The sequence below is a fragment of the Mobula birostris genome, chromosome 5 (assembly GCF_030028105.1).
Source record: "Mobula birostris isolate sMobBir1 chromosome 5, sMobBir1.hap1, whole genome shotgun sequence".
Lineage (NCBI taxonomy): Eukaryota > Metazoa > Chordata > Chondrichthyes > Myliobatiformes > Myliobatidae > Mobula > Mobula birostris.
In genome coordinates this window covers 47,611,300-47,626,300 of record NC_092374.1, presented here as the reverse complement: position 1 = coordinate 47,626,300, position 15,001 = coordinate 47,611,300, and the positions used below count along the sequence as shown (strand labels likewise).

The window sequence follows — 15,001 nt, the reverse complement described above, 5'->3', positions numbered from 1 at the left end:
CCTTGCCCTCCAACTTGAAGCAATACCATAACTGTTTCTCTGCCTCCTGCGACCACCTCTTTGATGTCCTTATTTCTGGAGCCTTACTCTGTATGCAGGTAACAGGGTATGCAAATGATCAGATTAAAGTAATCAAATAACATATGCCCCATTTACAATGTGAAGTACAAGTATAAAGCTTGAGGACTTCTATAAACTGAGCCTCAACACTGAATTATGGAAGACTACAGTCAGTGGCCATTTTATTAGGTACACCCACTCTTTAATGCAAATATCTCATCAGCCAATCATGTGGCAGACATGGTTAAGAGGTTGCTGTTCAGACCTAACATCAGAATGGGAAAGAAATGTGATCTAAGTGACGTTGATTGTGGAATGATTGTTGGTGCCCAATAGTCTGGTCAGAAACTGTTGATCTGGGATTTCAGTCTTTAGAGTTTACAGAGAATGGTGCGAGAAATAAAAAACATCTAGCGAGCGGCAGCTCTGTGGGCAAAAATGGCTTGCTAATGATAAAGGTCAGAGGAGAATGGCCAGACTGGTTCAAGCTGACAGGAAGCTGACAGTATTTTAAATAACCACGCATTACAACATTGGTCTCTGAACACACATTGAACTTTGAAGTTGATAGGCTACGGCAAAGACCATGAATGTACATTCAATGGCCACTTTATTAGGTACAGTAGAGCCTAATAAAGTGGCCATTGAGTGTATATCCTATATTTGCACCAGCTATGAAGTGATTGTTTTGCCAACTGGAGGCCAATCATTTCATTTCAAGGACAGTACTGTATGAGTTCCCAAGGGAGTGTCCAAAACTAATCATCTTCATTAGTGATTTTGCCCCATTAGTGATTTTGATTGCTGATGTTTGTCCAGTTTCATTTGTACTTCCTCATAATTCAGTCTATGCCTGCATACAACAGAATCTGACAAGAATCAGGATTGCACTATTAACCACAAGCAGTATTTGTGCCAAGCACTGAGAATCTCAATAATCAGAACCAAATTCCCCACTAAACATTCTGAATCACCTATGGCTTGAAAATTTAGTTGGATTAATCACACAAGTACAGTGGAATTGAGAAGTTAAGAGGCAAGGCGTACTGCTGTGACTCCCCTCCAATGTTCCCTCTAATTTGTAATGACCAGTGTGTGCAAAAATCACGTGCTGTGTATTTTTTTGCCCAGTGAAAACATATGGGCACCAAATTTTTAAGTGGAAGTAAACCTGAAGCTATTCCGCTTTAAATAAACTAGCAGTTCTTTTATGCTTCACGCCCTTTGCTTCTTTGGAATTTGACATATTGAATCAATAATTTCTTCAATAAAAACAGTATAAGTAAGCCAGTTCTAAAATCTGCAGAAAATCATCGCAAATTCCACGTTGTCAATACCGTCTGCATCAGAAACTGGAAAAAGGAAATGTGATTCTGTAAGATCATGAAATATACTTAATATGTCAACGAGGTAGAGAGTGAGAACCTTCTGTGCACAGTTTACACAAAGGGTGGGGAAGAGGTATAGTCCCACACTGTTACTAGTAAAAACACCATCCCCTTCTCTCAGTTCCTCCATTTCCACAGCATCTGCTCTCAGGATGAGGCTTTTCATTCCAGAACAAAGAAGATGTCCTCCTCCTTTAAAGAAAGCTGCCCTCAACTGCATTTCTTCCATTTAACGCATATCCACCCTATCCTCTCGCCACCCTACCAGGGATAGGGTTCCTCTTGTCCTCACCTACCACCCCACCAGTCTCCGCAATTTCTGCCATCTCCAATGGGATCCCACCACCAAGCACATCTTTCCCTCTCTCCCACTTTCTGCTTTCCACAGGGATTCCTCCTACATGATTCCCTTGTCCATTCATCCCTCCCCACTGATCACTCTCCTGGCACTTATCCTTGCAAACAGAACAAGTTCTACGCCTGACCCTACACCTTTTCCCTCACTACCATTCAGGATCCTAAACAGTCCTTCCAGGTGAGGTAACACCTCACCTGTGAGTCTGTTGGGGTCGTATACTGTGTCCTGTACTTCCAGTGTGGCCTCCTGTATATTGGTGACCCCCCGATGTAGATTGGGAGACTGCTTCGCAGAGCACCTACACTTCATCTGCCAGAAAAAGTGGGATCTCCCAGCGGCCACCCATTTTAATTCCACTTCCCATTCTCATTCCGATATGTCAATCCATGGCCGCCTCTACCATTGCGATAAGGCCACACTCAGGTTGGAGGAACACCACCTTGTATTCTGCCTGGGTAGCCTCCAACCTGATGATGTGAACATCAGTTTTGCGAGTTTCCAGTAATGCCCCCTTCGCACCATTCCCCATCCCCCTTTCCCTCTCTCACCTCATTTCCTTGCCTGCCCATCGCCTCCCTCTGGTGCTCCCCCCCCCCTTTTTCTTTCTTCCATTGTTTTCTGTCCTCCCCTATTAGATTCCCCATTCTCCAGCCCTGTATCTCTTTCACCAATCAACTTCCCAGCTCTTTAGTTCATCCCTCCCCCTCTCCGTTTCGCCCATCACCTTGCGTTTCTCCCTCCCCTCTGCCCACCTTTTAACCCTACTCCTCACCTTTCTTTCTCCAGTCCTGATGAAGGGTTTCGGCCCAAACTGTCGACTATTTACTTTTTTCCATAGATGCTGCCTGGCCTGCTGAGTTATTCCAGCATTTTGTGTGTTGCTTGGATTTCTAGCATCTGCAAATTTTCTCTTGATCGTGCACAGTTTAAATTCTTTTGTGTGCTAGAAGCAAAAGATGTGTGTGTGCACACCTTAGAGGGAATATTGCTCCCCTCCTGCATTTCCACCATCTTTCCACTCTCCACACATCATAAGACTGCAGCATGATAGTTTACCCCTCAGTTACCTAGAGCTCCAATACCACTCGACAAGCTTTCCAAACAAAGCAGTCCCCATTACTGGCACTCAATCTGGCATTCTGAACATTCACTATCACAACTGACCCAATATGGTTATACTGTTTATTATCTACAAAATGTCTATCAGTAACTTGCTGGCATTCCATAGTACCACCTTCCAAATCCTGGAAGGGGAAGGGCAGAAGGGTATTAGGAATGCCACCACCTGCAAGTTCCAGTTAAGATCACTCCCTTTTAAAAAAAAATGCATCAATATTCTATGGCCTAGATCCTGAAGCTCTATACAGAATACCTACACCACAAAGACTGCAGCAGTTCAGAAGGGCAACTCACCATTATCAGTTATAAACACCGGACCGTTAATATTTCTCACATACCAGATGCAATTTCACATCTTCCTTTTCTGCATTTGAAAACGGTTGCAAAATTTGCTGATAGAATAGCATGGAATGACTATGATAATGATTCAAAGATTCAAAGTACTTTTATTATCAAAGAATATATAAACTATACAATCTTGAGATTTGTTTGCTTACAGATAGCCACAAGTAAGAAACCCGAAAGAACCCAATAAAGGCCAATACCTGATGCACAACATAAAAAAAAACAAATCATGCAAACAATTGAAGCGAACAACAACATTCAAATCAATTCAAGTCCTCAGATCCCCGGTGTAGACCCAAAGCTTCACTTATCAGTTAATGGAGCACAATGAAAGAGGAGGTTGAGCAGTGCATAGCAATTTTGCTGACAACACTGATGATAATCATTGCATACTGTAGCAATATGCTTTGATGCCCAAAAACCAGCCATTTTCATACATGCCTGAGTGGTAGGAGTGGGTGGAGGAGTTTCTAGTTCTCCTGCTCCAATGGCTTTCAAGAAACGGATCATGTGACGGCAAAGATCCCATTTTCCTTGTTCTAGAGCTGTGTTGAAAAGCAGTGTTGCATGCTGTCTGCTAACAGCAGGGACTTCCATGTTCTACCAGGAGAAAGAAACAGTGGTAAGATAATGCAAACAATACAATATTTCTGTGGACTTCATTGCTATATGCTTTAATTTTATATTGAGTCTTTAGGCAATATGATTTTTATACAAATAAATATCTAAAATTCAGGTTAAAATGTACAGCAGGTGTGGAATGTACAAAATAGCCAAAATCAGCCAATAGGAAGCTGACAGGTTAATAGACAAATATCATAAAAACAATGTATATGAGAATGGAGATGTTCTGACAATATTTTCAGAAAAATGTGTACGAAGACAAATACAACATCTCATGCTGTTATCTGGTTGCCAGCACACTAAACATGTCATATTCACTGCCTATCCATTATGTAATTTACTGTATAAAATATAAAACACTAAGTACTGTAAGATGTCGTTTCATTTATACCTCTGATTTTCATATAACATTCATTTGCAACAATCATGATAGCAACCAACACTATTTATTTTACCATAAGGCAAATGTAATGTTATAATCATTTTGAGAGGACTACAACATAAAAACAAGGATATAATGTGAAGGTTTTATAAGGCACTAGCAAAGCCCCACTTGGAGTACCGAGAGCAGTTTTGGACTCCATATCTAAGATGTGCTGACATTGGAGAGGGTTCAAAGGAGGTTCACGAAAACAATTGAAAGGCTTATCACATGAGTATTTGATGGCTTTGGGCCTGTACTCGCTGGAATTTGGGCCTGTACTCACTGGAATTTAGAAGAGTGGGTTGGGGGTGGGGGGGTTCATAAGACCATAAGGCATAGGAGCAGTCTTGGACCAGTTAGCCCATTGAGCCTGCTCCGCCATTCAATCTATTGAATGGTGTGAAAGGTTACGGGGACAAGGCAGGAGAATGGGGTTGAGAGGAAAATGGATCAACCATAATCAAATGGTGGAACAGACCTGATGGCCGTATAGCCTAATATTGTTCCTAGGTATTATGGTCTTTGATTATTTTTTTGGCTCCATCAAGAACTTGTGAAGAATGGATTAATTCTTAATTCCACTGAAGATCAAAGTGAAAGAAAAGCAAAAGCATATTTATCAACAACAACAAAAAACAAGGATGTTGGGGACATAGTTGTGATAAGGCTATGGAACTCAAAGTTTCAAGGAAAGTGGACTGATCAAAACGAGTAAAGCTATAAAGATACAAGGCTTGAATTGGGGAACTTTGCCAATTCATTGTCAGTTCATTTGGTAAGAAAAAAAATTTAAATAATGCACACATGAATTACAACAATTATTCAAATGAATGTTATTCTCCTGTCCCTACTTTCAATGCTTTTATGTGCTGAATGAAACATACACAAAGTTCGCTTGTTTGATTTGTCAGATGTTTTCTGCTCTTTAGTAATAATGTTTAACATCATGATGCTTAACTATGAAAGCAAACTTCAATGAAAATCACCCATTTGGAAGTAACCCAAGAACAACTTGGTGCAGCACCATGAAGAGCGAGCTCTTGAGAAACATGAACAGAGTCATTCATCCCTTTAAGTTAATACCACTTAACATTCCTGTATTTCATACGTCTGCCAGTCTGTGCCTTGAACATACTTAATGGTTCTGCCTTTGGATCTTTCTTGGTAGATAGTTCCAAAGTTTCACCACCTTCAGAGAAGAACCCCCCCCCGCCACATCTTTGTTTACCACTTGTTCTGATAATCCCTAGATTTAGAACACCCATGAGAGGAAAGATCTTTTGAGCAACTATCCTGTCAATCCATTTCAAAATTTTACACATTTCAACAAGATCAATTCTTGCTCTATTGGTGAACCCTTCCTCATGTCAGCATCTTTGTTCCACAAAGCAACTTACTGAATTTTCTCTGCACTGCCTCCAAAACAATTATCATTCTTTCAACAATGAGATCAAAACTATACTTGAGGTGCAATCTTACTTCTAAAGTTACATCCAACTGTTTTACTTGTCTATTCTATATCCATATCAACAAAGGCCAACAGTCCATTAGGTTTTCCCAATTGTCTGTTGTGGCAATTTTAACATTATATATTTCATGTACTTTTCTGCCTTCCTCCTTTCTTGAATAGAGATGTTGCCTTTGTGGCTTGCCAATTATGGGGCCTCTCCACAATGCAGGGAATCTTAGTAGATTAAAACCGGATCTCTCTTGGGGCGCTAGATGGAGTAGGTCGCATTTTGGCTTTGCTCCATTCATTTTTTAATCTTTTTACCATGCTTTTACTATCTATATCAAAGTGTTTATAACACCTTTATATGCTTGAATTTTGATTTTTAATCGATGGAAATGTCTACCAGAGGGAAAAAGACATTAACTGAAGGAAGCCGGTAATGGAAATGGAAAGAAAGCTGGTGTTTTTGAACGGTCTAAACAGCCTCAACTTACTTTGGAGGCTATCTCGAAGCTCCTGGATGATAAATTCGATAAAAGATTTGCTACTTTGGAAGTATTGTTACAGAAGATCGAAGGTAGATTGGCAGTACTTAAGCGGGAGAGTGAAAAACTACAACATATTTCTGAACTCATTGAAGCTGGGAGACAGAGAGATCGCAGGCTCAATCTATTGGAAAAGAAATTAACTTCGACCACTCAAACACTGGAACAGTATAAAGTTAAGACTATTGACTTGGAGAGTCGTAGTTGGAGACAGAATTTGCGAATAATAGGACTCAGTGAAGACGTTGAGAGCAGTGACCTTACTAAATTTTTTTCCTCAATTTTTAATGGAGGTGTTCGGTTCCGATGTTTTTTCTTCTCCCCCTATACTCGATCGCACTCACTGGTCTTTAAGGGTTAAACCCCCTAAGTTTTAAACTGGTGGTGTCCGAGTTGTATCAAAGAAATTTCCAACCAGCTCTGCTATTTCCAAGGGTTGTTCTGCCTGATAAATCGTATAAATGGTTTAAATCCGTGGACGAAGCATATCAATTACTTGAGGATCAAAGTCTGAGCTCAGATGTCTAATAAACTTGCTGTTTCTTCATGTTTGTATTCATTTGACTTATAAACTGGTGATGTCTGAACTCTATTAAAGAAAGTTCCAAACAGTTCTGCTATTTCCAGCTCGCCTAAGGGTTGATCTGCCTGATAAATCACGTAAATGGTTTAAATCCGTGGATGAAACTCATCAGTTCCTTGAGGATCAACATTTGATCTCAGCTGTCTAATAAATTTACTGTTTTTTCATGTCTGTATTTATTTGTTCGTGTTAATAACCAGTTCATAGATTTAGACTTTTAAAGTTTGAAGAATTTTGCCCTTGGTTTGATAATGCTCGTACTTTGTTTTGGAGTATGGATATTTATCATTCTTTTATGTTAAAGTTCCTTTTTCTTTCTCTCCCTTTAGTATTTTATTCTATTATTTTCAATTGTTTTTGAAAACAATTAAGAATCTGATTTGGTGATTGATTTTTTTCTTGAAATATTAATTAGATTGTATTTTGTTTCACTTTCCAAGATCTTACCTTTCAAAATGTTTTGCAAACAGCTGTTTTTTTTAACATTTGTTTGGTGCATGTTATGGCATTCTCTTCTCAATGCTTTGACTGCGGGTGGTGGTTTGAATTCCCTTTTCATTGGAGACTTGCCTTCAAGAGAGATGGGGGTAGGGAAATGTCTAGATAACTTTCCGGCTGTCTATTGGCCAGTTTTCGGGCTTTTTTGGGTGGGGGTGGGGTTATTTTTAGTTTGATTTTTTTCCATCTGGGCTGATCCGAAACTACAAATATGTCTGAATTGTCGTAACTTCCGGTTCCTCTTTAAACCTTTATCCTTCTTCCTGATTCATGAGTTTCCTACACAGTAAGGTTAACCCTTTACACACCATATGGTTTATTAAAGTACAATGGATAATATTATTAACTTTGTTTCATGGAATACGAATGGTTTGAATCATCCAATTAAACGAAAGAAGATTTTAAAAGTTTTTCATAGATTGAATGCTCAGATTATCTTTGCTCAGGAGACTCATGTAAGGAAGGAGAATAATCAGCGTTTTTTTTAGGTTTTGGAAAGACAATAAATTTCACTCTAATTCACAGGCTAAGGTGAAAAGTGTCTCTATTTTTATAGATTCCTCGATTTCATTTGTTCACTATGAAACAACTTCAGACCCGAATGGTAGATTTCTGTTAATTACTGGTTTACTTTATAACCAAAAAGTTGTTATGGTTAATATCTATGCACCAAGTACCGATTATCCTGAATTCTTTAAGCATTTATTTGCATCTCTTCCTAATTTAAATGAATATACGTTGATAATGGGCAGAGATTTTAACTGTTGCCTGAATCCCTCGATGGACAGGTCTGTGCCCAGTCAGGTACTTCCAAACAAATCCGCTATTTTTATGAATTCCTTTTTAGTTGACTCTGCAACTTTAGAAGTTTGGAGGTTTTTACATCCTAACGATATAGAGTTCTCATTCTTTTCTCATGTGTATCATAATTACTCCAGAATTGACTACTTTTTCCATTGACTCTCGATTAGTTTCATCTGTTACAGCCTGTGAGTACAATGCAATTGCCATCTCTGATCATGCACCCCTGAAACTATCAATCAAATGAACTGATGAACCTTTCAGTGCTAGACAATGGCGGTTCAATTCTACTCTGCTTCAGGAATTAAATTTTGTTAACTTTATTAAAGAACAGATTGCCTTTTTCTTCTCAACTAATTTTACGTTAGAAGTTTCCAGTGGGATATCATGGGACACTTTTAAAGCATATATCCGTGAGCAAATTATTTCATATTCTGTTGGATTGAAAAAATTAATTAATAATGAAATACGTATATTGGTTGATAAGATTAAAGAAATTGATAAAAAAATATTCTGTTGCTCCTAATTTGGAGCTTTACAAAAAGAGAGTTGAACTTCAGATGCAACACAGTTTGTTATTAACATCCCCAATTGAAAATCAATGATTTAAATCTAAAAGTCAATTTTATATACATGGTGATAAATCGGGTAAATTACTGGCCAACCAATTGAAAGCTGCTTCGTCTAAACATCAGATTATTAAAGTTTGTACACGGAATGGTACTATTACGGTTGATCACGATGAAATTAATAATCTTTTCAAGAGTTCTATACCTCTTTATACCAATCAGAATTTCCTGATGATTCTACCATAATGCATGAATTTCTAAGAAAATTGAGTATTCCAAAATTACCACTTAAAGTTTAACATTAGATACACCTATACCGAAGAAGAAATAAAGAAAGCAATTTCTTTGATGAATTCTGGTAAAGCACAGTAGAATTTTAAAAATCTTTTTCAAGTCTACTTTCTCCTTGGTTATGTAGAAATTTTAAGGATTAGGTAAATTACCACAATCTTTTTATGAAGTATCTATTTCTTTAATTCCTAAAAAAGATAAAGACCCCACTGAATGTGCATCATATAGACCTATATCCTTGTTAAATGTGGACTCCAAATTTTTTCCAAAATATTAGCAACTAGATTGGAAAATGTATTGCCACAAATTGTTTCTGGTCACCACACAGGATTTATTAAAAATCGTTATTCATATTTTAATGTTAGGAGGTTGATGAACATTGTATATACTTCATCATATAAATTGAATCTTAATAAGAGTGAGCTTTTCCATTAAATATGCAAGTTCCAACCTATAGACAATCACCATTTAGACTGGTTACCAATTATTTTACTTATTTGGGTGTAAAAATTACTAAGAAGCATGAGGATCTATTTAAAGTTAACTTTTTACCCTTAATTGATCATGTTAAACAACTGCTTACTAAATGGTCCCCATTGTCCCTATCATTGATTGGTTGAATCAATGCTATTAAAGATGATTATTTTACCTAAATTTCTGTATCTATTTCAGGCAGTACCAATCTTCACCTCTAAATCCTTTTTTGATATTATTGATTCTAAAATTTCTTCATATATATGGCGGAATAAAAATCCTAGATTAAGAAAGAAATATTTACAGAAATCAAAAAAGGATGGTGGTTTGGCATTGCCAAACCTTATACGCTATTTTTGGGCAATTAATATTCGATACCTAACGTTCTGGACGCAAGAGTTGGATGAAATTCAATGTCCACGATGGGCGAACCTCAAGTGTGAGTCTCTACAGGGGCTCTCATTGGCTTCTATTTTAGGGGCTTTGTTTCCCTTGCACTTACTAAACTGAATAAACAAATGATTAATCCAATAATTAAACATACAATATGACTATGGTTTCAATTTCATAAATTTTTTTGATTGAATAAATTTATCCTATCAAGTCCTATTATATCCAATTTTTTCTTCCAACCATCCAGAACCGATCAAGCTTTTCCTTTTATGGAAAACGAAGGGAATAATATGTTTTCATGATTTATTCATGCATAATTGTAATGTCCTTTGTACAATTGTCTGATAAATATAATTTGCCTAGATCACATTTTTTCAGTTATTTACAGATTAGAAACTTTTTGAAGGTTATTTTATCTACTTTTCCGATATCACATCAAATTGAAATTACAGAAATTTTTTTAGGTTTAAACCCCTATCAGAAGAGTTTAATAGCAATTGTATATGATTTAATTACGAAAATACGTTTAGGTATGTCTGATAAAATTAAGAATGAATGGGAAAGAGAACTTCAGGTATCTTTACCCATAGAGAAATGGGAGAAAATTCTCCAACAAGTTAACACTTCTTCAATGTGTGCTAGACACGCTTTAATACAATTTAAGGTGGTTCATAGGGCTCATGTGTCTAAGGATAAGTTAGCTCGTTTTTATGGTCATATAAATCGTGTCTGTGACAGATGTAATTCTGAGGTAGCTTCCTTAATGCATATGTTCTGGTCTTGCCCTCTTTTGGAAGAATATTAGAAAGACATTTTTGATATTATTTCAGTAGTTTTACGTATTGATTTACAACCTCATCCTATTACTGCAATCTTTGGATTACCAATGATAGACTTTATTCATTTATCCCCTTCAGCTTGTCGTTTGATTGCATTTGTTACATTAATAGCCAGAAGATCCATTTTATTTAAATGGAAAGATTCTAATCCCCCTACTACATTTCAGTGGTTTTCCCAAACTATAACATGTTTAAATTTGGAAAAAATTAGGAGTGGTACTACTGAAGAAACTTGGAGGCCATTTATTCAACATTTTCATATGATATAAGTTGACCTTTTCCGAATCCTTTTTAATAACTTTTTGTTTGCTTATAGAGGAGCGGAGTTAATGACAAATAATGATCTTAACTGATGAAATGTGGCAGCCCAGTTTCTGTTCTGTTTTGTTTTGTTTTTTTTTTAGTGTAGGGGGGTTAAAAACTTATTTTTTTTGAATCTTTTTCATGTTCAGTTATTAAGAGATTGGGAGGTTTAAATTAAATATGTTACTCGGAGTCTGTGTCTGTATACGTTAACTGTTATTAATGTAATCCCGATCTCTTTGTATCATTATCATTGTTATGATTATCAATTTGAAACTCAATAAAAAAGATCGAAAAGGAAAGAAAGAAGATTAAAACCAATGCAGCTGCACCCCAAAAGACTTCAGTCATTAGTCCCATTAATTTATCTCATACTTTTTTCCTTAGTGAAAGAAGTTGTTTTAAATTTCTCCCTATTGCCACTATTATATTTAGGGTCTTCTATTGTGCAAGATAGTTTGAGCATTCCCATCCTCAGAAAGACAGGCAAAAAAAAGTATTTGCGTCGTCTTCAGCCAGAAATGCTGAAAGGATGACTCATATTGGTCCTTTTGGGATCCACGCCTGCATAGAAGTCATCAGCCAATTCAATTTACTCTGTGGAACATCAGGAAGTAGCTAAGATACTTGGATCAAAGATACTGGGATCTGACAACATTCTGGAATGAAAATATCTAAGACAGCGGTCCCCAACCACCGGGCCATGGACTGGTACCAGGCCGCAAAGCATGTGCTACCGGGCTGCGAGGAAACGATATGAGTCAGCTGCACCTTTCCTCATTCCCTGTCATGCACTGTTGAACTTGAACGTATGGTTGCGAACTGTCCCATATTTGCCGGGACATCCTGTATATTGGGCTAAATTGGTTTGTCCCATATGGGACCGCCCTTGTCCTGTATTCCCCCCACTAAGGTAGAGTGTTCCTATGAAACCTTTCATGCCGAAATGGTGTAAAGCGAAGAAGCAATTACCATTAATTTATATGGGAAAAATTTTTGAGCGTTCCCAGACCCAAAAAATAACCTACTAAATCATACCAATTAACACACAAAACCTAAAATAACACTATCATATAGTAAAAGCAGGAATGATATGATAAATACACAGCCTATATAAAGTAGAAATAATGTACGTACAGTGTAGTCTGGAAGATAAAGCCAAAACCGATTTGTGAGGGGGGAAAAAATCGGCACGTATGCGCATGCACACGTCATGCATGTGCACACAGGTGCCCGCGCAAGGCTTCATGGTCATGGTAGTCTTTCTTGGGGTAAACACAAGTGTCCCGTATTTGACTGCTACTTTTGTCCCTTATTTGGGAGTGAGAAAGTTGGTAACCCCAACTGTAAAAGACATGTTGAGGTGAGTTTAACCCTACTTGAGCACCTCCCCCCCCCCACCAGTCAGCCGGTCCGCAAGAATATTGTCAATATTAAACCGGTCCGTGGTGCAAAAAATGTTGGGGACCCCTGATCTAAGAACTAAGCTCTGGCACACTTCAAAGTAAATTTCAAAACAACATTGCAAGTATTTTTTTTCCCCTGAACATAATTTTATGAATTAGTACAGACTGACTTCTTACCTGTAGGATGATGAGATAAGATGCAGCAGTGTCCAAATCCTGCGCCAGCAAACACTCCTCAAACAAATCTTTAGGATTACCCACAGCAGCAAATAGGTAATTCCACAAGGCATATTCCGTCTTTCTAGCACAATGAACTACTGTCTGCAGAAAAAGAGGGAATTCAGTAATGAACTTTGCCACAGTTGGAAGCAGTGGGTCAGGAATAGGTTCCCGAGAGGTAGCTTCTTCTTCCAATACTTCGTGAAGCATCAGTTCCAGTACATGAGGGAAATATGGTAATGTGACACAGGACTGAGCTAACAGCAGGGCCTGTTCACCAAGGTTCCTTACGAGAAGCTGGCGAAGAATATGATGGAGGTAGATTTGAGAAGTCCTCTCAACAGTACAAAATGGGAATAGGACTTCCAAAGGTTCTTTTTCACTACTATATACATATAAATTATCATAGAGCACAGTTTCATTCACTGCACCAAGGACAAGGGCATCTTCAAATAAAACAGCCAAGGGATAGATATTGATCTGGAATGGCAACATAATCCGCCTGGATAAGAAGGAATGTGGTTTGCGATTGTCTCGAGGAAAAAGAGGAAGCCAAACTTTCATTCCTGCTTCTCCACAACTGAGCCAGAGAGCTTCGAGCAAATGACGCTTGTGTTTGTTGGATCGGCAGGTTGTCCACACATTTTCAACACATTGTGCAAGCACAATGGGAGCAGAGAATGGGAGCTAAAAGATACAAGATTCTGGTCATGAAATTAGTAATAATATCTGTTGTTCTGAACTGATCCAAAATATCTAATCCAGTATCATTTTAGGGTATAATTTATAAAGAAACAAAATATTCAAATACTTAAAGCATATCTAATAATCTGCATGGTGATTTTTCTACAGTATTTACTTACCAGCTTCCTATGTTTAGAAATACTATCCTTCTCTCGTACCTGAGGACCAGATCGATCCCTCTGTAGCATGATAAGCTGACCTGCCAAATTAAGCATAATGCTTTCTGCAGCAGAGGCCTGAAAGAGAATGTATTAAGGCAAAGGCACTCAGTAAAGTAGGAGTATCTTCAGCTTTAAAAAAAATCAAAAATAAAATCTAGTGTCATTAACTGCTTCCAGTTTCCTTTCCCTATGAATTTCAAATTAATCAGACACCATTTGAGGTACATAATTAACAACCAAAGGACCTAACACAATGAAATGCTTTGGATGATCCTCATCAATCTAATTGTATTTTTTTAAACTACTGATTAATTTCACTATGGAGAGACATTTAAAAAAAAAAATGGAATTCTTGCTGGCCTGATACAAAAACAGCTTGCACTGCAACACCATTTTCACAAATTTTTGCACTTGCAATTCATTAAATCCACAAATCTAAAGTATAGTTCTCCTATCAATAATAGATACTGTGACATCCAACTTGGCAATCCTTAATGCTTTCACTTGCAATTTTATCACTGCACATATTACAGAAATTGGGGGAAAAGCCATATACTTCCACTCAGTTCTTTGAACAGTACTAACCGCTGGCTATTCAGTGCTGCCGGTAATATTAAAAATACAGAATGATACTTATTCCTTCTGGTGAGGGACATGCAAGTGCTTTGAGAAAGATACAGGCAGCAAATAATTTGACCAGTACAACTCATCTAAGTGTATGCACAATTAACCTGAACAAATTACCATATAAAATAGTAGCATGAGAATCACATATACAGTGACCAATACCTGCTGTGGCATTTTCAAGGTGATGCCGGTCTCTGTTCTCACAGAACTCAAAGTTATTGATACCACAAGTGAAGGATGTGGGATGTAACGTGACATAGATACTTCTTGCAGAATTTGAACACTGGCAGTGGGATTAGGGCTAAAATTTCAAGAAAACAATAAAAGTCAGATTAAAATCAGTGTTATAAGTTCGTGTTTTCTTAAAGTCATCATACATTACAGTTTGTTTTCCTATGTTTAAATTCAAAAACAACTTTAAGTTCAAAATTCAGACTAATATTGGGTCAGAGAGTAATTGGGATTGTTTCATGCTGCCAGTGGACCGCTCTGGTGTTTGCATGCTGTAGGGGAGAAATTTATCTCATAGCCAGGAGTTAGTCTCAAATCTAGCTCTGGAATTAAGGCACTTCACTGCTATTCCCCCCTCCCCCCAGGAGAGGAATAATAAATTGTGGCCTTGCCAGTAATATCCAGATCCCACAAATTTTTTTGCATACGAAACCTATCAAGTACTCTGAAATACATGTTGAAATGGTATTATACATAATTTTCTGAGGAGTCACTACAATGAACAATGTTTATTTAATACTCAATTGCAAGTTTTTTTTTTGTGAG

At 37.5% G+C, this 15,001-nt stretch overlaps 1 protein-coding gene across 4 annotated transcripts in view; it reads right to left on the bottom strand.

The window, feature by feature from the left end:
* ric1 (RIC1 homolog, RAB6A GEF complex partner 1) overlaps positions 1–15,001 on the bottom strand; it is a 152,194-nt gene that overhangs the window by 28,954 nt on the left and 108,239 nt on the right. For 3 of the 4 annotated variants that reach the window (XM_072257986.1, XM_072257987.1, XM_072257989.1), the window contains 4 exons: positions 14,387–14,525; positions 13,556–13,672; positions 12,651–13,379; positions 3,712–3,870 (listed from right to left, as the gene is read on the bottom strand). In XM_072257986.1, coding sequence (XP_072114087.1) covers positions 3,712–3,870; positions 12,651–13,379; positions 13,556–13,672; positions 14,387–14,525 — 1,144 coding nt within the window. The remainder of the gene's footprint in view (positions 1–3,711; positions 3,871–12,650; positions 13,380–13,555; positions 13,673–14,386; positions 14,526–15,001) is intronic. The other variant, XM_072257988.1, reaches the window with a different exon arrangement.